Below are 25025 nucleotides of genomic sequence, written 5' to 3'. Positions count from 1 at the left end.
CGTGGCAGGGGTGGGGAGGACTCCAAGTCGAGCGGCCTTAGTTAGCACAGGCTTCCAACACTCCCCAGGCGCGGGGCTGCCGCCTCCTAGAACAAGCCTCCTCAAAATAACACATTCTTCTTCATGACCTATGCCTGTGCGTGCCTGCCTGTCTTCTATGGACCAATCCTGCCTCGTGTATCTTTTCCTGAACACCTTTTCTTTCATACCAGGAACAGAGAAGAAAAGCCCAGAGACATCTTTCAGAATAGACGGACCAGCCGTTAAAGATCCAAGGGCACTAAACTGCTATCAGAAGAGGAATCCAGCCTCCCAGCCACATCAACAATGTATCGGGGGGGGGGTAGAAATAAGAGCTGATTCTCTCAGGGAAGATCAACCATCAGAAGCTGCGTGCGCTGTGGCTCCCTGCGAAGGTGATGGCCTTCGGGTGACCTAGACGACCTACAGCGGTGGTGCCTCCCATGGAACCCACCTGAGCTGCACAGGGAGGGGCCGGGCAGCACTGCAGACTGCTCAAGCTCCTCCGTTGCTCTGGAGCAGCGTCCCCTGTCAACGCTGCGCACTAACGGGCAAGGCTTCTCGTCTCTGCAGTGCTCCCTGTGGATGGGCCCCGTCTAATTCCTCTGGGCCTGCCACCAAGTGGAGCCCTGATGGAGGCTTGTCATCTAGACATAGCCCATGCCTGTGACAAGGTGTAAGAACAAGGCGTACGATGAAGAGTGGTTAAACATCCCAGTGCTGTTTATTCAGGAGAACAGTAAGATAAATACACCTAAATATTACAAAATTTTATGTACAGGAATGACTACTCCCCAACCAGTTTAAAAAGCAGTCTGAAAAAAACAAAAAATAGAGTCCCCCCACTCCCACTTTCAAACCCTGGAATGCCCAGGAAGACAGAATCAAGCTCTTGATGCATCTTCTTCAACACAGTCAACAGATATTGAATCTACATTGGTTTGGCCGATGCTATTGGAAAGAACGCGGATGTGGAAAGAAAATGCTATGTTTAAAATCCCTTTCCAATGCTGGCGCTAGGCACCCAAGTTTCACCTACGTGACCCTATGGGCGTCATTTCCTGAAGCGCTTGAAAAGTGGGTGCACGTGCTTAGTGGAAGCCTTGCTCCGTGACGAGTGGTACTCCATGTACACCGTGTCATCGGCCCCAGACATAGAGCTCATCGTGCCGAAGCGCCGAGACACCTGCAGGGCGACCCGGCCCACCATTAGTTTACAAAGCAAAACACCCTCCTCCTATAACATTTATAATCATAATAAGACAAATTTATAAAACCTATAAAAGTTTCATAGATTTTATTGTTTTTACATAACATTTACTGACCACTTAGTATGTCTCAGGCATTGTTCTAAGCAGCTTAAACTTATTTACGTATCTTACCTCATCTAATCCTCACAACCATTATAATCTCCATCTTACAGAAGAGGAAACAGGCACAGAGAAATGAAGTATTTGTCCAAGATCACACAACTCTTAAACAGATGGGACTTGAACCCAGGCAGTCAGCTTCAGATTCCCTGTACCTAGCCATACACCACCCTGCCTCTCTTAATGACAATTTATAAACAGAATTTTAACAGTGAGGGCAGGAGTCCCTCAAAATCTCCTGAGACCCTACCATAAGGCTTTGAATCAACTGGAAATCCTTTCTAGCCCTGGGCCTGAATCTTGGCTCTGTGTCTCACTGGGTGGCCTTGGGAAAATACTGAATGTCTGCACCTCAATGAACTCATCTGTAAAATGGGGATAACCACATCTGCTTGACATGTGTGGTGTGAACAGAAATCACACAAGTCAAGGGTCTGATCCCGAGCCTGGGACATCACTCGGACCAGATTCCAAGCAAAGTATGCAGACAGGCACTGAAGCCACGCCTTGCACAGCCTCACCTTGGGTGACCCACTGTGAGGTGGAATTGACTAGACACCACCTTCAGACACAGAAACAGGAAGTTTCCCTGGGCTCCCATGGAGAGTGCCCAGGAGGTGGCCCAGCCCCCAACCCCCAGGTCTGGGGACAGAAAGGTCTCAGGCTGCAGGGAGGGCAGCACCTCCCTGGTGACACTGCTTCCTTCTTCCCTTGTTCCAGTCATCACTCACTTTCCAGCTCTAACACCAACTTAGTTTCAAAAGCACCTGATGAAACGGTACTTCTCTCCTTGGAAGGGCCTGATAATAAGAATTCCTCATAATGATACTTTCATTAGTTATACCGTATTATATTTGCCTGGCACATAGCAGGCCCTCAAGAAGTATGTGCAGAATAACTGAAAAGTTGCACATTTTCAGAGAACTCTAAATTTTTCGAAGAATGTATGGAAACTATAATATGAGTTGATTCTCAGACCCATTTTACAGCCTGGAAGGCTCAGTTTCATTACTGAGGAGGAAGCCAGGGATAAGGTGATGCGCCCAAGGCCAAAAAGGCAGCCCCAGGTCTGTCACGCTCCTTCCAGTAGCCACCCTAGGCAGAGCCTGGGCTCCCACATCCAAATACTAACAAATACTTACGCCAGACTGCTATGTGAACAGAGCAGGAGACCAACCACACCCCCCCGTGGGCTCAGACACATAAAACAAGACAGACGCACAGCACAGTTAGCAGGGGTGTTTTCGATTATTCTCTTCTCTACAGTCTCCAAGTTCTTAAGAAAATCACACAGGCACATAGACACAAAGGACTGTGCAGGCGTGTGTGTGTCTAAGATGCTGTCCTTCGGGAGAACTGACATGTGGAGCCTCACCCACTCACTCACCTGGCTGGATTTGGAGCCAAGTTCTCCCGCCACCACCTCCTCCTCAGCATCCAGGTCAGAGGCTGCCAGGACCTTCTGTAAGAGTTGCTGTTGCTCCTCTTTTGTTGAAAATGCCAACTCCTCCTCCTCCATGTTGGCAAGCTTTGTGATCACCTGCAGCGCAGAACCCTCTTGTTTTCTCTCCCTGGACCCGATCCTGCCTTCTCCTAGGCTCACCTGGTCTGGTCACTTCCCCCCTCAGGCCCAGCAGAGCAGGTGGATAATAACGGAGAGCTCCTCTTAGGCAGTGCAGAGATCAGCCTCAGAGCCACTGTCAACAAGGAGCTTAGCTAATGACTGCAAGGCAGGAGAGGTTCAGGAAATTCTAGAAAACTCTGCTCCCCACACATGGCAGCTAAATGATCACTTACAGAAGATCAACAGGGATCTCGGCAATCTTAAAACAACCATTCTGGTAGTTTTCCCACCTTGCACCAGGTAAACAAAGGACCAAAAACCAAAAGGCACAGCCGGCTGCCCTTCAGGAAGGCCTTCAACCTCCGGGCTTGGCACCCAGGGCTTCCAGCAGGAGGGACACTTACAAATGATAGGATATTAAGAATGGATTTATAAGATTTTTTTTCCAAAAGAGAAAGATAAAAGCATGGTGGAGATTTGGTTTTCATTTCTTTGGAGATAACTTACTACAAGGCCTACCTATCCCTGCAGAAAGCTTGGATTGATTACGTACAGCAGGGTCCCCAACCCCCGGGCTGAGGACCAGTACTGGTCTGTGGCCTGTCAGGAACCGGGCCACACAGCAGCAGGCGAGCGGCGGGAGAGCTAGCAAAGCTTCATCTGACGCTCCCCACGGCTCGCATTACCGCCTGGACCACTCCCCTCACCCCGGCCCCATCGCTCACATTACCCCCTCTCCCAACCGGTCTGTGGAAAAATAGTCTTCCATGAAACCAGTCCCTGGCGCCAAAAAGGTTGGGGACCACTGAGTCAGAAAGGGAACTTCTTTTCCTCTCTCTCTCTCTCATTCTTCTCATAATTTTAATTAAAAGAAAATTCCTAGAAGTATCTGGCTGCACCCTTCAGGTGGCCACAGATCTGGAGTACAGATACAGGACACTTCTGCCATGGCCTGATCACCAGGGTCCAGATTCTGGGAACCCTAACCTGGCTGCTCTCAGCAGGCAGCCCTGGAGGTGAGGAAGGCAAAGGCAGCTCCAACCAACACAGACAACCATATGCTTAGGTACCATGTTGTCGAGCTCACCCATCAAAGAACCCAGAGCACTTCCTGATTTGCTGCTTCTCTTACCCTTACGACTCTCCCGGGAATCAGGAGGTATGGATGCTATTATCAGCTCGAACATTACACAGACAGATAAAAAGGTCGAAATGAAAATCCTTCGAAAAACTGTCCCAAGTGTCCTGAACTACAGTTCAGCATGAGAAGTCTGAAAAGTGTCACTGCCTCTATCTAAAAGGGGAGGGATCAGACAACCCTGTCCTCTTTTCTAAAGCTAATAAAGGGAACTCTATTAGTTCCCTAATTAGTTCTGCCCTAAACCAATTTGAAAAAGATACAATCTAAAGTATCTGAAAAGGCAGCCTACAGTCTTTCACAAATCAAGAACCTGGGAACTTATATGTTCTAAGATATCCTTTTAATCCCCTGCTTCCAGCACCCTCCACCCACTACCACAAGTAAAAACCCTTTGGGACACTAAATCCTAACAAAAACTTAGTATTTGTGTCAACAGGAAAGAAAGCAAATGCCTTAGCCAATGAAAGTTCGCCAAAGCTTTAGAATTTCCCAAACTATTAAAATACCAGATTTACAGTACATGGATGGCTCTGATGTCTGTGAGGCCCACTGAGGCCCAGGCTTACCAGATGACTAAGGGCAGACTCTCCCAGCTACCTGGAGGGGGCACCCCCTGAGAAAGTAACCCCGAGGGGCTCAGACTAACACAGTGATAGCCACAGTTCCTTCATCTTGAGTCCTACTAGGCTAGCACATTTTCCCACCAACATCTAATGTTTTCTCTTCAAGACAACTGTAAAAAGTTAACAAGCTTAGACTCCACAGGCCTCTTGCTTCAGAGGCCCCATTCTTTGACCATTCACTGTGAGAAGCTGGAAACAGGAGGGATCCTGCACAATATTTTTCCTTCAAAGCTCCCCACAATTCATGCAAGGAAAAAGGTACCCTAATGTCCCCTAATGTCCTGTGCCTGCCTGAAATCTGTCCCATGCTCATGCTGACAGCAGCCCCCCACTTCTCATGGAGGGCTGGGTACAAAAAAGCCTCAGTCCTACTCTGACCAGAGACCAAATGCTTACATACCTTAAAGCTATAACCTTGATCTACCAAGAACCTCTGTCGCTTGGTTGAGTAAGCCATTTCCTGTGTGTCCTGGGACACCAGCGAGTAGAAGAAGGCATTGTACTCCTCTGCAACCATCCCTGGAGGAGGGCACATAAAAGGACAATATTAGCTATTAGAACGGCAGGAACTAAGGGTCCAGGGTTCAAAAGCAAGTACTACAGTGGGAGAGCTCTGCAGTCAGAGGGGCCATTGCCCTGATTCTGCACGAGGACTTCATCAAAATTAAAAAAAACTTAAAATTAAAAACTTCTGTGCTTCAAAGGACACCATCAAGAAAGTGAAAAGACAACCCACAGAATTGGGGAAAACATTTACAAAGCATATATCTGATAAGAGATTTGAATCTAGGGAATATAAAAAACTATTACAACTCAACAATGAAAAGACAAATAAACCAATTATAAAAAGGACAAAGGATCTGAACAGACAGTTCCCCAAAGAAGATATAAAAAGAAGATTCACGTGTCAATGAGCACATGAAAAAAGCTCAGTATCATTAGTCGTCAGGGAAATGCAAGTCAAAACCATGACAAAATGCTACCTGGCACACACTAGGATGACTAGAATAAAAAAAGATGATTACAGTTGTCGTCAAGGATGTGGAGAAACTGAAATGCTGATACACTGTTGGTGAGAATGGAAAATGGCACAACCCCTTTGGAAACAGTCTGGCAGTTTACTAAAATGTTAAACATAAAGTTATTACATGACCCAAACATTACCCTAAGAGCCAGAAAGTGGAAACAATCCAAATGTCCGTAAATGAATTTTAAAAAGTGGTATGTCCAGGGACTTCTCTGGTGGCGCAGTGGTTAAGAATCCGCCTGACAATGCAGGGGTCACAGGTTCGAGCCCTGGTCCAGGAAGATCCCACATGCCGTGGAGCAACTAAGCCCGTGCACCACAACTACTGAGCCTGCGCTCTAGAGCCCGAGAGCCACAACTACTGAAGCCCACACGCCCTAGAAACCGTGCTCCACAACAACAGAAACCACCGCAATGACAAGCCCGTGCACCACAATGAAGAGTAGCCCCTGCTCGACGCAACTAGAGAAAGCCTACGCGCAGCAACAAAGACCCAACGCAGCCAAAAAATAAAATTTTAAAAATAATAAAAAAAAGTGGTATGTCTATACAGTGGACTATTATTCAGCAATAAAAAAGAATGAAGTACTAATACATGCCACAATATGGATAACGCTTTTGAAAACATTATGCTAAAACTACTTAAAAAAAAAAAGGTTCAGAGAGAAAACCCAGTAACAGAATTATCATAGTAACTAGGACAGAAAATACTGTAGCCTATAAAACCTGATCCTGCAGGAAAATCTGAATATTTTTGCTTCACAGTTCAAATGTCAGTAAGTTAAGTATCTGTGTACTGCCCCTGAATTCAACTGTTTCCTTGTCTTACAAGAGTTCAGAGATGCAAAGAAAAGGGCTAAGTATATTATATCAAATATTTTCCTTTTCCTCCCTTTGTTTTATTGAGATAAAATTGACATATAGTGCTATATAAATTTAAGGTACACAGCATAATGATTTGACTTACATATATTGTGAAATGATTACCTCAGTGAGTTTAGTTCACATCCATCATTGTAGTTTTGATTTGCATTTCCCTAATAATTAGTGATGTTTAGCACCTTTTCATGTACCTGTTGGCTATTTGTACATCTTCTTTGGAAAAAATGTCTATTCAGGTCTTTTGCCCAGTTTTTGATTGGATCATTTGGTTTTTTTGCTATTGAGTTGTATAAGGTCTTCATTTATTTTGGATATTAACCCCTTATCAGATATACGATTTGCAAATATATTCTCCCATTCCATACATTGCCTTTTCATTTTGTCGATCGTTCCTTTTGCTGCGAAGAAGTTTTTTAGTTTGATGTAGTCCACTTAGTTTTTATTTTGTTGCTTAAGCTTTAGGTGTAATATCCAAAAAAAACACTGCCAAGACCCATGTCAAGGAGCATTTTTCCTTTGTTTTCCTTTAGAAGTTGTATGGTTTCCAGCCTTACATTTAAGTCTTTAATCCATTTTGAGTCAATTTTTGCTAGTGGTGTAAGACAGGGGTAATTTCATCCTTTCACATGTGGATATCCAATTTTCCCAGCACCGTTTATTAAAGAGACTATCTTTTCTCCACTGGGTATTCTTGGCTCTCTTGTCAAATATTAGTTGACCATATATGCATGGGTTTAATTTCTGGGCTCTGGATTGTGTTCCACTGGTCTGTAAGTCTGTTTTTATGCCAGTAACATACTCTTTTGATGACCACAGCTTTATTATATAACTTAAAATCAGAAGTGTGACGCCTCCTGCTTTGTTCTTCTTTCTCAGAACTTGCTTTGGCTATTTGGGGTCTTCTGTGGTTCCACAAAAATTTTAGGATTGTTATTTTTACTTCTGTTAAAAATGCCACTGGAGTCTTGATAGGGATTGCATTGAATCTATAGATGGCTTTGGGTAGTATAGATATTTTAACAATATTAATTCTTCCATTCCATAAACAAAGGATACTTTCCATTTATCTTCTTACATTTCTCTCATCAATGTCTTGTAGTTTTCGGTGTAGAGCTCTTTCACCTCCTTGGTTAAATTTATTCCTAAATATTTTATTGTGTTTTTTTTGTTGTTGTTGTTGTTGTTGTTGTTGTTGTTTTTGGCTGCATGGCATGTGGGACCTTAGTTCCCCAACCAGGGATTGAACCCGTGACCCCTGCAGCTCAGAGTCCTAACCATTAGACTGCCAGGGAAGTCCCCAATATTTTATTGTTTTGGATGCTATTGTAAATGGAATCATTTTATTTCTTTTTTAGATAGTATGTTGTTAGTGTATAGAAACACTACTGATTTTTGTATGTTAATTTTGAATCCTGAAACTTTACCAAATTCATTGAATAGATCTAACAGTTTTTTGGTAAAGTCTTCAGGATTTTCTATGTATAAAATCATGTCACCTGCAAATAGAGAAAATTTTACTTCTTCTTTTCCAATACTGATGCTTTCTATATCTTTTTCTTACCTAATTGCTTTGGTTAGGACTTCCAGTACAATGATGAATAGGACTGGTAAGACTGGGCACCCTTGTCTTGTTCCTGACCTTAGAGGAAAAGCTTTCAAATCTTTCACTATTAAGTATGAGGTTAGCTGTGGGCTTGTCATATATGGCCTTTATTATGTTGAGGTACTTTCCTCCTATACCTAATTTGTTAAAGAGTTTTTATCATGAACAGATGTTGAATTTTGTCAAATGCTTTTTCTGCATCCATTGAAATGATCATATGATCTTGTCTTTAATTCTATTAATGTGATATATCACATTTATTGATTTGCATATGGTGAACCTTCTTTGCATCCCAGGTATAAATCCCACTTGATCATGGTGAATGATCCTTCTAATATGATGCTGAATTTGGTTTGCTAGTATTTTACTGAGGATTTTTACAACTGTATTCATTGGATATTGGCCTGTCATTTTCTTTTCTGTAGTAAACTTTTCTGGCTTTGGTATCAGGGTAATACTGGCCTTGTAAAATGAGTCAAACAGTATTTAAAAAACAGAATTCCAATCAAATTCAAAGGGATTTTCAAATTAGCTTTGTGCGTGATGAGTAAGGAATAAGTAATGAATCACTTTCATATATGCTAGTCAGATTTATCCAGCAGTCTATTATATTCTGTTATGTACTCTCATTCCTCATTATTAACAGTCCTGCAAGGTAAGGATTGTCACTCCAACTCTGGATGAGAAACCAAAGCTCAGAGGGTCAAATTACTTGCCCAAGGTCACACAGTTGGTCTGGTGCCCAAGTCCATGTTTGCTATTTCCACTAACTTGCCCCGTCTCCATTTCAAACACAATCAATTAGCTGTTTCCTAAACATACTCAAACGCAGTACAATTACAACACCTGCCCACTAATCCTGTCATTTTCAAACATCCTAGCAGTCCAAGTTCTTCCTAAGATTAGTGAATTCCTTGAGGACAGGGCCTGTGTCCTTGTTTTAGGACCTGCCTGGTCTGCTAAGAGGATGCCATCTCTTAGCAGAAACGTCAGTCTCTACTCTGCCCATGATTGGGTTCTGGGCTCCTTTACTGCAGTTAACAAGCAGAGGAAGCATGACTCTTGCTTCCTCATTCACTGAGCTTGTGATGTTCCTGCTGTAAGCTGCCACTCAAGGGACCACTCTTCACAGGTCATGAGCAAGGTATCCACCTTGTGGCTGCCCAAGCTGCTCCTACCAAGCCCTCCCCTTACTCTTAACTCAAGGTTCAGGGGACAGCTGCCAGCTCCTACACTTGCACTGGTGGTCTACGCTCCGCTTTCTCCCTTCTACATCTACACCATTACGCACTGCTTTCCTGGCTCCTCTATCTACCAATACAAACACTCAGCTCAGACTGTGACCTCCAGACAGCTGCCATGGAAAACGTCCACATGCTCAACCCCAGCACATGAGAAATAACAATGGCCAAGGAGACCCTGGTCCTTGCTTTGGGACCCCCGTCCATCCCCTTCAGGGTCTACCTAGCCCAGGAGCACAGGCTCACCCTCACAAACAGACACTGATGGAAGTGGTTTGAAAAGAGAGACCGCCTGGAGCAGAAGGTACCTTTTTTTGCTCGGAGCACTCGCCCCAGCCTCTGGGCCTCCTGCCGCCGGGAGCCACCATGAGATGAGATCTGAATGAGAACATTTGCTTCTGGCAGATCAAACGATGTGTCACCCACCTATAGAAATGAACCAGCTGTGAGTTTGGGAAGCTTTTTTGGTTTTTTTTTTTGCGGTACGCTGGCCTCTCCCATTGCGGAGCACAGGCTCCGGACGCGCAGGCTCAGCGGCCATGGCTCACGGGCCCAGCCGCTCCGCGGCATGTGGGATCTTCCCGGACCGGGGCACGAACCCGTGTCCCTTGCACCAGCAGGCAGACTCTCAACCACTGCGCCACCAGGGAAGCCCTGGGAAGATTTTTATATATGAGTCAAAAAGGGAAAAAAAAAGTCAACTGGCCTCAAATTTAAATAAGCTCTGTAGGTAATTCAGAAAAACAATCACTATCCTCTTCAATCTGTACCAGGGTCCTTCAGATGCACACAGGCCTCTAAGGACCTAGCATGTTCTCCTAAGAACTGTCCTATAGAAGCTGTCAAGACCTGACTCCTAACCATCTGTCTCAGCAACAGTCCTGGTGTGGCTGCTAGGGACCCAGAGACAAGAGGGCCCTATCAACAGACTCTGTGAGTGATTCTTCTTATTTTTTGCTACAGAAATAGGTCTGCACAAAACCATCCACAATCTTAACTGGAGGCTATTGAGGCCAACAGCAAAGGTCAGACACGTGACCTGGGAGGGGCCACTGCCTGCAGTGGGCTGGATTCTGACTCTGGGTAGCTGCCTTAGCTTGGGGAGGGTGGGCGGAGGGGATCCAACCATCAAGGTTCCCAGACACAGAAATAAAAGCTTGACCCATCCATGATCACTTTATAGGTAAATCTCGTTTCTTTTGGGCTTTGGTCTGTTCTAACCTGAATGACTATTCTAAACTGTTGGCCCACCACTTCTAACTGCAAATTAAAACCATCACCAAGCCGAGCCTACATGATTCTGCATTGTGTTTATATTCACCACCCATCCCCAAGGCATACCAGGAGCCAGGATAAAAGCTGCCCACGACCCACAGCAATCTCCAAAGCCACAAAGAGAACCTTATGCAAATGGCCACCTTTGCCACAGTAGGTAATGAACTTTTCCCCCTTGTATAAAGAAAATAGAACTCAAAATTCCTGTATCCCAAAAAGAGGTGGGAAAAACTTAAGTCAAGCAAAAGGACTTGCTAGATTATATACTCCTTGAGTTAGGAATATAGATTATGTACATTAAAACCGTACATCTGCTTCTTCCACTACCTGACAGGCAACGTTCCTCTGCCCCCAGACACTGGACACGTGGGAATGAAAACTGACACGTGACATTCCTTCAACAAATACCAATTCATTGCCCAGAAATCATCGAGTGTCCCCCAGGCCTGGGGGCTGCTGCATGCCACACTGACCTTGGATATGAAGATGGTGTTGATTTTGGGGTTATGCTTGAAATTCTGGAGAATCTGCATCCTTTCTCCCTGGGATGTAGGACCATAGATATAGGGTCTAGAGAAGAACAAAGCTGTGTTAGGAAGACTACAGAATCACTCCTCAGTTATCCTGAAAGCATGGGAAAGGGAGATCTTGCAAGGTTTCTCTCTTCCAGGAAGCCCTCTGTCATGCAAAGACATCAGGAAGAGAGCCACAAAAGTGAGAGGCTACAGACCCTCCCCACCACCTTTCCAAAACACACACACCCCACCCTTTCCCCTCTGAGCCAAGATGCAGATCACTACTCTCTTCAAGATTCCCTCCTTTACTTTTTTGTTTTTGGCCTGTGCTCCTTCCTGCCTCAGTATCTCTCACACTAAGCTTAGTGTCTAAACAAGGAGAATCCCCTAGATTTCACGAAGCTCAATGGGAGTGGCAAAGAAAACATTGCTATTTGCAAACAAAAGTTTGGAAGGAACTGTTTCCTAATCAAACAATCATTCTCCAAGAAAGGAGAAAAGAGCCCCTTCCAGACTTTTCCCCATGGACCCTCTATAACACTAAGCTCAAACATTTCTCTTGAGTTTCCAGCTCTGTGCCAAAGGGTACAACCCTATCTGACAACCTCACTGGTTATCACCTCTTGGCACCTGGCAAAGCCATTCCTCTGTTTTTCTTGTAATGACGTGGTTTTGTAGCTTCCGAAGGGTCAGCAATAACAGTGACGGTGACAACGACAAGGACGATGAGGACAGCTAGCAGGCATGCAGGGCCCGCCCACACCAAACATGCAGCTGGGTTCTACCCTGGGAAAAAAACATCCATGCCTGCCGATATTCCTCAGAACTGTGAAAGGTAGGTTTCGTGTTCCCAATTTACACACGAGGAACTGAGGGTCAGGAGCCTAAGGAGGCTGACCCAAGTGGCTGTTCCACCACTGAGGCCACGAGCTATCCCCAGGCAGTGCCCATGGAAGGCTCAGGAAGCACGACTTTTGATACTCCACACGTGCTTCCCAACACTGTGCTACAAACTGGGTACAGGTGTACCCGAGAGAGCAGCCCCCTTGCCTGTGGGGAAGCTGGGCAGGTGCCTGGGACAGCTGGATGCTTCCCTAACCACGGCAAGCCTGGCCTGTGAGAGTGTTCGGGGCACCACGCAAATCTTCTGATTTTCTGTATGTGTCATGCTGTGAAAAAGGTCAGGAAAGTGCACTCTTCAGAACAGTCTGTCTCTTGATACCCAGGTTTTCAGGTGGTTCTTCTCCTCCTCACTCGTCATCAGGAAAAACAACTCAAATAGTGGTGAGCCCTCAGTTTCTGAAGGTTCTCTCATATAGGAAATGAAACAGAAGGGTAACCATCCTTCGCAAAGAGGACCTAACATTTGTTGAACACCTACTAGATGCAGGAATCCTCTGAGGTAGGTGGTGGTAACTCCATGTGACAGTGGAACAAAAGGAGGTTCAGAGAGGTAAAGAACTTTCCCTAGGTCACACAGCTAATAAGAGGAGGAGCTGGGAGTCAAATCCAGCGTGTCTGACTCCAAAGTTCATGTTCTACCCACTACCTCACACTATCAAACAACCCTCGGAAGGTGGGTGGTAGGGTAGGATTACAGACAGAAGGACCGACAGAGTACATGCATAAGGAAAAGTGTCAGACCCCAACCCTGACAGCCAGGCATGCCTCCTCTCACCTGGCAGAGAACTGGAAGTGTACTTTCTAGATTCTGAACAGGAAGGCCTACACTTAGGGACCTCAGGCAGAGCTGAGGGCAAAGCAAGATTGAAAGTGAAGAATGACGGGGATTCCCTTTTCCCTCCCCCGCCACAGGCTGATATCTAGGAGCCCAGAAGATTCCTCTCTGGAGAAACTTTCCAGCACAAGAGAAAAGACCCAGAGATACTGGAATCTGGCAATCTCTTGACAAACTAGCCAGGTCCTGCATGATCATGCTATGGAGAGGGCCACAGGTCGGCAAACCCACTAAGCTATACACAAAGGCCGATCAGCTTTTTAGTGACTGACCGTTAAATAAGAAACTAGAGCCAAAGACTACCAAAAATCAGAAGAAGATCTCTAAAGATAGAGCTGAAACAATCAAAACACCTGAAGAAAAGAGAGACAGTGTAGGCAACAGCAGAAAGCTTCAAAAGCTGTAACAGCCTCAGATAAGACACTGTACTCACCCAAAAAACAGAACAGCTGGCGATAAAGAACTCTTGGAAATTAACAAAAGCTTCAATAGGGTTGGAAGAAAAAAGGGATAAAAAATGGGAGAAAATGGGAGTTCACTGGAAGTCCAGTGGCTGGGACTTGGCGCTTTCACTGCCATGGCCCGGGTTCAATCCCAATCCCGCAAGTCATGCAGCACAGCCAAAAAGAAAGGGAGAAAAAAGAAAAGAAAATTGGAGAAGCTGTCCAGAAGATCTAACATCTGACCAGCAGGAATTCAAAAAAGAGAGAAAAGAAAAAACGGAGAAGATGAGTAACAAAGAAAAAACAGAAAGAAATTCTCGGAATTGAAGGCCACGAGTTTCCAGACTGAGAGGGTCTACTGAGTGTCCATCATAATGAAAGAAAAAAAGATCACACTAGTCATATTGTTTTGAAATTTCCAAAATGAAAAAACAGGTTCTAAATTCCTGAGAGAAGGAACACAGGACCACCAGAACACATCATCAGACTTGCAAGCAGCTGCATTGGAAGCCCCAAGAGAAGGGCCCTGCCTTTGACATTCTGAGGCCCAGCCAAACTACTGATCAAGTGTGAGACTGAATAATGACATCTCCAAGCGAATTCTTAAAAACTTTTCCTCCACGTACCTTCTCTCAGAAATCTACTAAACGATACACTCCATCAAAACGAGTGACCAAGAAAGAGGACACTTGAGATTCGGCAACAGGGGCTCCAACACAGGGAAGAGGCACAAGGAGTTCACAGGATCATGTCAGAGGGACAGTTAGGCAGCATCTCTAAAGACAACAGTTAGGCAGCATCTCTAATCCTAGAGAGCAAGCAGACCAATGCAGAGTAGGAGGATAAAGTGCTGGTTGAGGCTGGTGGAGGATGAAGTACTGGAAGGGATCCACCAGGGAAAGAAAGTGAAAAGAAACTGAGAGACTACCTGATGGATCTGACCCTTCTGAGAGGAGTTTATGACTGCATGAAGAGTCTGAAAAGGACTAATTAGTAATTATATAGAAAACCATGCGAAAGTAATGACAAGGCAATTATTAACTTCAGGAAAAACAAATGTTAACACAAAGGAAAATGTAAGAATGGTACACTATCTGCCTTGGCTTGAACAATACTTACACAGCCAAAATAATGTAACATTGAACACTAACTTAATCCCAAATACACTGGGAGGATGGAGTGGGGGGAGGGGATGGAGCGGCATATGTAAGACAGCTAAATCCACAACTCCCATGGTAGGAAATTAATAAGCAATTTCTACAATAATCAAGAAATTACTATATAAATTATTACTTAGAAATATGAAGGTAAATAGAGAAGAGAGTTGAAAGTGGCTATCTTTGGGGAAGAGGAATTGTGAGTAGGAAGACAGGTGCAAGGAACTGCTAGTTTTTGTAAGTCTGTTACTTTGATAAAAAGTAAAATCTTTCCTACATTAATAAAAGGTATGGACCAAAACCTTCAAGATGGCAGAAGAGTAAGACGTGGAGATCACCTTCCTCCCCACAAATACATCAGAAATACATCTACATGTGGAACAACTCCTACAGATCACCTACTGAATGCTGGCAGAAGACCTCAGACTTCCTCAAAGGCAAGAAACTCCTCACGTACCTGGGTAGGGCAAAAGAAAAAAGAAAAAACAGAAACAAAAGAATAAGGACAGGACCTGCACCAGTGGGAGGGAGCTGTGAAGGAGGAAAAGTTTCCACTCACTAGGAAGCCCCTTCACGGATGGAGACGGGGGTGGGCGGGGGGCAGGTTTCGGAGCCACAGAGGAGAGCACAGCAACAGGAGTTCAGAGGGCAAAGCAGAGATTCCCGCACAGAGGATCAGTGCCGACCAGCACTCACCAGCCTGAGAGGCTTGTCTGCTCACCCGCCGGGGCGGGCGGGGCTGCGAGCTGAGGCTCGGGCTTCAGAGGTCAGACCCCAGTGAAAGGACTGGGGTTGGCTGCGTGAACACAGCCTGAAGGGGGCTACTGTACCACAGCTAGCCGGAAGGGAGTCCAGGAAAAATTCTGGAACTGCCTAAGAAGCAAGAGACCACTGTTTCGGGGTGCACAATGAGAGGGGATTCAGAGAACCGTGTAAACAAGCTCCAGAGATGGGTGTGAGCCACAGCTATCACTGTGGACACCAGAGACGGGCATGAAACGCTAAGGCTGCTGCAGCCACCAAGAAGTCTGTGTGCAAGCACGGGTCACTGTCCACACCTCCCCTCCCAGGAGCCTGTGCAGCCCGCCACTGCCAGGGTCCCGTGATCCAGTGACAACTTCCCAGGGAGAACGCATGGCACGCCTCAGGCTGGTGTAACGTCATGTCAGCCTCTGCTGCCGCAGGCTCGCCCCACAGTCCGTACCCCTCCCTCCCCCCGACCTGAGTCAGCCAGAGTCCCCTAATCAGCTGCTCCTTTAACCCCATCCTGTCTGAGCGGAAAAACCGACGCCCTCAGGCGACCTACATGCAGAGGCGGGGCCAAATCGAAAGCTGAACCCCGGGAGCTGTGAGAACAAAGAAGAGAAAGGGAAATCCCTCCCAGCAGCCTCAGGAGCAGCGGATTAAATCTCCACAATCAACTTTATGTACCCTGCATCTCCGGAATACCTGAACAGACAACGAATCATCCCAAAATTGAGGAAGTGGACTTTGTGTGATTTTCTGTATAGCTTTACTTTTACCATATTTCCTGGGGTTCTCTCTGTCAGTTTTTTTTTTTAATAGTTTTTAGCATTTGTTACCATTGGTGGATTCGTTTTTTGGTTTGGTTGCTCTCTTCTTTCTTTCTTCCTTTTTTATTACTCTTTTTTTTTAATTTTTAACAATATTTTTTAATTTTTTGCAGTATGCGGGCCTCTCACTGTTGTGGCCTCTCCCGTTGTGGAGCACAGGCTCCGGACGCGCAGGCTCAGCGGCCATGGCTCACGGGCCCAGCCACTCCACGGCATGTGGGATCCTCCTAGACCGGGGCACGAACCCGCGTCCCCTGCATCGGAAGGCAGACTCCCAAACACTGTGCTACCAGGGAAGCCCCATATTTTTTATTCTTTAATAACTTTCTTTTCTTTTTTTCTTTCTTTCTTTTTCTCTCCCTTTTCTTATGAGCTGTGTGTTTGACAGGGTCTTGGTGCTCGGCCTGGTGTCAGGCCTGTGCCTCTGAGGTGGGAGAGCCAAGTTCAGGACACTGAACCACCAGAGACCTCCCGACTCCATGTAATATCAAACAGCAAAAGCTCTGCCAGAGATCTCCATCTCAACGCTAAGACCCAGCTCCACTCAACAACCAGCAAGCTACAGAGCTGGACACCCTATGCCAAACAACTAGCAAGACAGGAACACAACTCCACCCATTAGCAGAGGGGCTGCCTAAAATCATAAGGCCACAGACACCCCAAAACACACCACCAGACGTGGACCTGCCCACCAGAAAGGCAAGATCCAGCCTCATCCACCGGAACACTGGCACCAGTCCCCTCCACCAGGAAGCCTACACAACCCACAGAACCAACCTTAGCCACTGGGGGCAGACACCATAAGCAACAAGAACTACAAACCTGCAGCCTGTGAAAAAGAGACCCCAATCACAGTAAGATAAAAGCAAAATGAGGAGACAGAAAAACACACAGCAGATGAAGGAGCAAGGTAAAAACCCACCAGACCAAACAAATAAAGAGGAAATAGGCAGTCTACCTGAAAAAGAATACAGAATAATGATAGTAAAGATGATCCAGAATCTTGGAAATAGAATGGAGAAAATACAAGAAACGTTTAAGAAGGACTTAGAAGAACTAAAGAGCAAACAAACAATGATGAAAAACACAATAAATGAAATTAAAAATTCTCTACAAGGAATCAATAGCAGAATAACTGAGGCAGAAGAACGGAAGTGACCTGGAAGATAAAATAGTGGAAATAACTATCACAGAGCAGGACAAAGAATGGAAAGAATTGAGGACAGTCTCAGAGACCTCTGGGACAACATTAAACGCACCAACATTCGAATTATAGGGGTCCCAGAAGAGGAAGAGAAAAAGAAAGGGACTGAGAAAATATTTGAAGAGATTATAGTTGAAAAGTTCCCTAACATGGGAAAGCAAACAGTCATTCAAGTCCAGGAAGCACAGAGAGTCCCATAAAGGATAAATCCAAGGAGAAACATACCAAGACACATATTAATCAAACTATCAAAAATTAAATACAGGGCTTCCCTGGTGGCGCAGTGGTTGAGCGTCCGCCTGCCGATGCAGGGGACGCGGGTTCGTGCCCCGGTCCGGGAAGATCCCACATGCCGCGGAGCGGCTGGGCCCGTGAGCCATGGCCGCTGAGCTTGCGCGTCCGGAGCCACAACAGTGAGAGGCCCACGTACCGCAAAAAAAAAAAAAAAAAAAAAAAAAAAAATTAAATACAAAGAAAAAATATTAAAAGCAGCAAGGGAAAAACAAAAAATAACATAGAAAGGAATCCCCATAAGGTTAACAGCTGATCTTTCAGCAGAAACTCCGCAAGCCAGAAGGGAGTGGCAGGACGTATTTAAAGTGATGAAAGGGAAAAAACTACCACCAAGAATACTCTACCCAGCAAGGATCTCATTCAGATTCGAAGGAGAAATTAAAACCTTTAAAGACAAGCAAAAGCTGAGAGAGTTCAGCACCACCAAACCAGCTTTACAACAAATGCTAAAGGAACTTTTCTAGGCAGGAAACACAAGAGAAGGAATAGACCTACTATAACAAACCCAAAACAATTAAGAAAATGGTAATAGGAACATACATATCAATAAATGTAAATGGATTAAATGCTCCCACCAAAAGACACAGACTGGCTGAATGGATACAAAAACAAGACCCATATATATGCTGTCTACAGAGAACCACTTTAGACCTAGGGACACATACAGACTGAAAGTGAGGGGATGGAAAAAGATATTCCATGAAAATGGAAATCAAAAGAAAGCTAGAGTAGCAATTCTCACATCAGACAAAATAGACTTTAAAATAAAGACTATTACAAGAGACACAGAAGGACACTACATAATGATCAAGGGATCGATCTAAGAAGAAGATATAACAATTGTAAATATTTATGCACCCAACATAGGAGCACCTCAATACCTAAGGCAAATACTAACAGCCATAAAAGGGGAAATTGACAGTAACACATTCATATTGGGGACTTTAACACCCCACTTTCACCAATGGACAGATCATCCAAAATGAAAATAAATAAGGAAACACAAGCTTTAAATGATACATTAAACAAGATGGACTTAATTGATATTTATAGGACATTCCATCCCAAAACAACAGAATACACATTTTTCTCAAGTGCTCATGGAACATTCTCCAGGATAGATCATATCTTGGGTCACAAATCAAGCCTTGGTAAATTTAAGAAAATTGAAATTGTATCAAGTATCTTCTCCGACCACAACACTATGAGATTAGATATCAATTACAGGAAAAGATCTGTAAAAAATACAAACACATGGAGGCTAAACAATACACTACTTAATAACCAAGAGATCACTGAAGAAATCAAAGAGGAAATCAAAAAATATCTAGAAACAAATGACAATGGGAACACAATGACCCAAAACCTATGGGATGCAGCAAAAGCAGTTCTAAGAGGGAAGTTTATAGCAATACAATCCTACCTTAAGAAACAGGAAACATCTCGAAAAACTAACCTAACCTTGCTCCTAAAGCAATTAGAGAAAGAAGAACAATAAAACCCCAAAGGTAGCAGAAGAAAAAAAAAAATCATAAAGATCAGACCATAAATAAATGAAAAAGAAATGAAGGAAACAATAGAAAAGATCAATAAAACTAAAAACTAGTTCTTTGAGAAGATAAACAAAATTGATAAACCATTAGCCAGACTCATCAAGAAAAAAAGGAAGAAGACTCAAATCAACAGAATTAGAAATGAAAAAGGAGAAGTAACAACTGACACTGCAGAAATACAAAAGATCATGAGAGATTACTACAAGCAACTCTATGCCAATAAAATGGACAACCTGGAAGAGGTGGACAAATTCTTAGAAATGCACAACCTGCCAAGACTGAATCAGGAAGAAATAGAAAATATGAACAGACCAATCACAAGTACTGAAATTGAAACTGTGATTAAAAATCTTCCAACAAACAAAAGCCCAGGACCAGATGGCTTCACAGGCGAATTTATCAAACATTTAGAGAAGAGCTAACACCTATCCTTCTCAATCTCTTTCAAAATATAGCAGAGGGAGGAACACTCCCAAACTCATTCTACAGGGCCACCATCACCCTGATACCAAAACCAGACAAAGATGCCACAAAGAAAGAAAACTACAGGCCAATATCACTGATGAACATAGATGCAAATATCCTCAACAAAATACTAGCAAACAGAATCCAACAACAAACTAAAAGGATCATACACTATGATCAAGTGGGGTTTATCCCAGGAATGCAAGGATTCTTCAATATCTGCAAATCAATCAATGTGATATACCATATCAACAAACTTAAGGATAAAAACCATTTGATCATCTCAATAGATGCAGAAAAAAATTTTGACAAAATTCAACACCCATTTATGATAAAAACCCTCCAGAAAGCAGGCATATAGGGAACTTACCTCAACATAATAAAGGCCATATATGACAAACCCACAGCCAACATCCTTTTCAATGGTGAAAAACTGAAACCATTTCCTCTAAGATCAGGAGGAAGACAAGGTTGTCCACTCACACCTCTATTATTCAACATAGTTCTGGAAGTTTTAGCCACAGCAATCAGAAAAGAAAAAGAAATAAAAAGAATCCAAGGCGGAAAAGAAGAAGTAAAGCTGTCACTGTTTGCAGATGACATGATACTATACATAGAGAACCTAAAGATGCTACCAGAAAACTACTAGAGCTAATCAGTGAATTTGGTAAAGTAGCAGGGTACAAAATTAATGCACAGAAATCTCTGGCATTCCTATACACTAATGATGGAAAATCTGTAAGAGAAATTAAGAAAACACTCCCATTTACCATTGCAACAAAAAGAATAAAATACCTAAAAAAAAAAAAAAAAAAGAATAAAATACCTAAGAATAAACCTACCTAAGGAGACAAAAGACCTGTATGCAGGAAACTATAAGACACTGATGAAAGAAATTAAAGATGATACAAACAGACAGAGAGATATACCATGTTCTTGGTTTGGAAGAATCAACATTGTGATAATGACTATACCACCCAAAACAATCTACAGATTCAATACAATGCCTATCAAACTACCAGCAGCATTTTTTACAGAACCAGAACAAAAAATTGCACAATTTGTATGGAAACACAAAAGACCCCGAATACCCAAAACAATCTTGAGAAAGAAAAACAGACCTGGAGGAATGAGACCCCCTGACTTCAGACTATACTACAAAGCTACAGTAATCAAGACAGTATGGTACTGGCACAAAAAAACAGAAAATTAGATCAATGGAACAGGACAGAAAGCCCAGAGATAAACCCAGGCCCATATGGTCACCTTACCTTTGATAAAGAAGGCAAGAATATACAATGGAGAAAGGACAATCTCTTCAATAAGTGGTGCTGGGAAAACTGGACAGCTACATTTAAAATAATGAAATTAGAACACTCCCTAACACCATATACAAAAATAAAGTCACATTTAGGATTAAAGACCTAAATGTAAGGCCAGACACTATAAAACTCTTAGAGGAAAACATAGGCAGAACACTCTATGACCTAAATCACAGCAAGGTATTTTTTGACCCAACTCCTAGAGAAATGGAAATAAAAACAAAACTAAACAAATGGGAGCCAATGAAACTTAAAAACTTTTGCACAGCAAAGGAAAATATAAACAAGATGAAAAGTCAACCCTCAGAATGGGAGAAAATATTTGCAAATGAAGCAACTGACAAAGGATTAAGCTCCAAAATTTACAAGCAGCTCAATATCAGAAAATCAAACAACCCAATCCAAAAATGGGCAGAAGACCTAAATAGACATTTCCCCAAAGAAGATATACAGATTGCCAACAAACACATGAAAGGATGCTCAACATCACTAATCATTAGAGAAATGCAAATCAAAAGTACAATGAGGTATCATCTCACACCAGTCAGAATGGCCATCATCAAAAACTCTACAAACAATAAATGCTGGAGAGGGTGTGGAGAAAAGGGAACCCTCTTGCACTATTGATGGGAATGTAAATTGATACAGCCACTATGGAGAACATTATGGAGGTTCCTTAAAAAACTAAAAACAGAACTACCATACCACCCAGCAATCCCACTACTGGGCATATACCCTAAGAAAAACATAAATCAAAAAGAGTCATGCATCACGATGTTCATTGCAGCTCTACTTACAATAGCCAGGACATGGAAGCAACCTAAGTGTCCACTGACAGATGAATGGATAAAGAAGATATGGCACATATATACAATGGAATATTACTCAGCCATAAAAAGAAACGAAATTGAGTTATTTACAGTGAGGTGGATGGACTTAGAGCCTGTCATACAGAGTGAAGTAAGTCAGAAAGAGAAAAACAAATCCTGTATGCTAACACATATATATGTTATCTAAAAAAAATGGTTCTGAAGAACCTAGGGGGAGGACAGGAATAAAGACACAGAAATAGAGAATGGACTGAGGACACGGAGTGGGGAAGGGTAACCTGGGACAAAGTGAGAGCTCGTCATGGACATATATACACTATGAAATGTAAAATAGGTAGCTAGTGGGAAGCAGCCACATAGCACAGGGAGATCAGCTCAGTGCTTTGTGACCACCTAGAGGGGTGGGATTGGGAGGGTGGGAGGGAGATGCAAGAGGGAGGAGATATGGGAATATATGTATATGTATATCTGATTCACTTTTTTATACAGCAGAAACTAACACACCATTGTAAAGCAATTATACTCCAATAAAAATGCTTTTAAAAAAAAGGTATGATTTTAGAAATTTCAGCAACTTAATCCGTGTCTCAGTTTTCTCATCTGTAAAATGAGAATAGTACAATGACCTCATGTGGTGATTAAATCACAGTTTGTGAAGAGAAATTGTTCTGTACCCACCCTTCCCTCTGCATCCCTACCCACCACATAACGAATGAAGGCTTATCTTCTCAGGGAACCTTGCCTTCTGCTCCACTCACAGCACCTGAAGCCCTGCATCACTGTGCACAGAAGCACAGGCCTCTTCCTCCTTTCTTGGCAGGAAATTTTCAACAGCCAGGTTTTAAACACAATATCTGGGTGGGGCTGTAGGCTAAGGAGGACCCTGGTCGGTGTTTCCTAAGAAGTTCTTTCTAGATGCTGGGCCAGACCTTGCCTTCCTGGCCCCTGACCAAATACAGTGTGATCTCATCTCTGGCCAGAGTACCCACTGAGCCTGAAACTGCAGATGCCAAGCCATGCCCACCTTTGGAGCCCAGCTCCACATCATCACAACTCTAGCCCCTGCTCCCTCAGCTCAGAGTGACCAGGCCCCCGTTCCCATGCACTCTAACCAATGACCTGACCACCTGCCCTTTTGTCTCACCTGGTCCCCGGCACCACAGAACTAGACCTTTAGATACTAAGAAGTTCCTGAGAGCTTCGAGAAGAAAACAGGCACCTTCTACACTCTCACATGGGGAAGTTGAACCGGCTTTGGAGGCTACTCTAACTTTCCAATTCTTACTTGTTCAGTCGAATGGCATATTCCTTCAGAGCAAACACGTTGTCAGCAAAAACAATAATCTTGTCATTCCTCCTTTCATGAAACTTGATCAGAAACTGGCAAGCTCTGAATTTGTTGGGGTTCATGGTGTACAGCAAGATTCGTTTCTTGGTTTTGATTGCCACATACTCCCGGTAAAACTCAGGAGACATCGGGCACCAAACCTGTGATACAATAAGAATCAGGGGTCAGTATGCAAGTTTAAGCATCATACAACTGGGAACTTCAGCAAATTAGCTTTAAAACAAATCAAGACACAACCAATGGTATGTGAATTGTATCTCAATAATATTGTAAACACACACACACACACACACACACCACAAAACAAAACCTAATACCCAGTGTTGAACCAGGATACTCTCACATGTTAATAACAGAGATTTTAAAATGCATCAATATCCAGGGAATTATTCTCACACCAGCTCCAAGTGAAGAAAATCAGATTCCCAGCCAGTGGTGCAAACAATCCCTCCCATTTAGATCACACCTCCACACACAGCACTGCTACAGAGAACTGCACACACACTTGCCAGCTCTGTCTGTTGGGTTAGCCTAGCAATGACATCCCAGGAGTAATGAACACACCAGCACCCAGATCTTGGCTTTTAAATTACATTCTCTGCTAAAAGGGCTCCATGGTGAAATGGCTGATTCCAGGGCCAGGGCAGGGAAAGTACCAGATGAGCCGGAAATATCTTACTGTGCCAGAAAGCAAGGAAGTGCTCAAAGTCTGATGGGAACATGTCAAGAAACTAGCTTGAATGTAGTCCCACTGGTCACATCTGAGACAATTTGAGCATCTAAATAATGACAGTAACATTCCTGAGGGCCTCCTCTCTGCTAAGCCCTGTGCTTGGTTGTTGACAAACTAAAGGAAGCTCGGGCAAGTACACTGAAGTGCCATGACTAAAGGTCTCAAGGCTGTGTACAGACCCTCCAGGAGCTTTGCACTGGAACAAGCCATAGCCTACACTGGGAGACTGAGCTTTTGGTTGCAACCAGCGCCACTTCTGTGTGATCGCCACAGACCACTTCTTCATGCTGCCACCACTGCAGAATTAGCTGACATGGTTATGTGTCAAACTCTGTGCTGAGCTCAAATCTAAGTTTTGCTGTCGTTACCTTTTCTGATTCTCTCTGGGACATATCCTCTTATGATCCCTTTAGAATTTCTAGTTCTTCATAACCAAAGCAATTCTTTTTTCACAGTAAAATCTTTAAAATCATGCATTTCCCAGAATATGAAACACAAGTGGCCAATGAACATATGAAAAGATACTCAACGTCATCAGTAAACAGGAAAACACAAATTAAGACCATAAAAAGATACCATCTCACACTTATCAGGTCTGTAAAAATTAAAAGAAGACATTTCCATATTAGGTGCTGGAGATGTGGAGCTAGCTCACTCACCCTGGACGAGAGTGTTAACTGGTGCAACCACTTTGGGAAACAGAGTTTTCCACATGACTAGTGAAGTGAGCATCCGGAAAGCCCCTGACCCAGCAATGCTACTTCTAGGTGCACCTGCCACAGCAGTGGCCTTCAAACTTGGACCAGTTTATGTCATAAACTTAACATTCCCACACACAAACACAGTCTTAGGAAACAATATATACCTTTAATACATATTATGCATTCTGGTAGATTCTATTCTATCCTGATCATGATGCACCGAAGTGATGTCACCATCTACTACGTGGTCACAGTCCACAGTGTGAACACTGCTTTAGAAAACGTCTGACACAGGAAACAGGTACAAAAAATACATGCAGCAATACTGTCATAACAACAAAAAAACAACTCCAAATTCAGAGACAGTGTCCGCCTAGGGTTGGGACTAGAAGCAGGGCCTT

General features: G+C 43.7%; 1 protein-coding gene across 2 annotated transcripts in view; it reads right to left on the bottom strand.

Annotated features, from left to right (window-relative positions):
• Positions 1–723: 723 nt before the first annotated feature.
• ERCC3 (ERCC excision repair 3, TFIIH core complex helicase subunit) overlaps positions 724–25025 on the bottom strand; it is a 37497-nt gene continuing 13195 nt past the window's right edge. For both annotated transcript variants that reach the window (XM_082841704.1, XM_082841703.1), the window contains exons 10-15: positions 23128–23330; positions 11221–11317; positions 9781–9898; positions 5120–5238; positions 2779–2931; positions 724–1207 (exon numbers count right to left, since the gene is read on the bottom strand). In XM_082841704.1, the coding sequence (XP_082697830.1) occupies positions 1076–1207; positions 2779–2931; positions 5120–5238; positions 9781–9898; positions 11221–11317; positions 23128–23330 (822 nt within the window). In that variant the 3' untranslated portion in view covers positions 724–1075. The remainder of the gene's footprint in view (positions 1208–2778; positions 2932–5119; positions 5239–9780; positions 9899–11220; positions 11318–23127; positions 23331–25025) is intronic.

The sequence above is a fragment of the Leucopleurus acutus genome, assembly GCF_964270905.1.
Source record: "Leucopleurus acutus genome assembly, chromosome: 6".
Classification (NCBI taxonomy): domain Eukaryota; kingdom Metazoa; phylum Chordata; class Mammalia; order Artiodactyla; family Delphinidae; genus Leucopleurus; species Leucopleurus acutus.
Note: the sequence above shows the minus strand (reverse complement) of the source record. Positions and strands in the feature narration are given on the sequence as shown.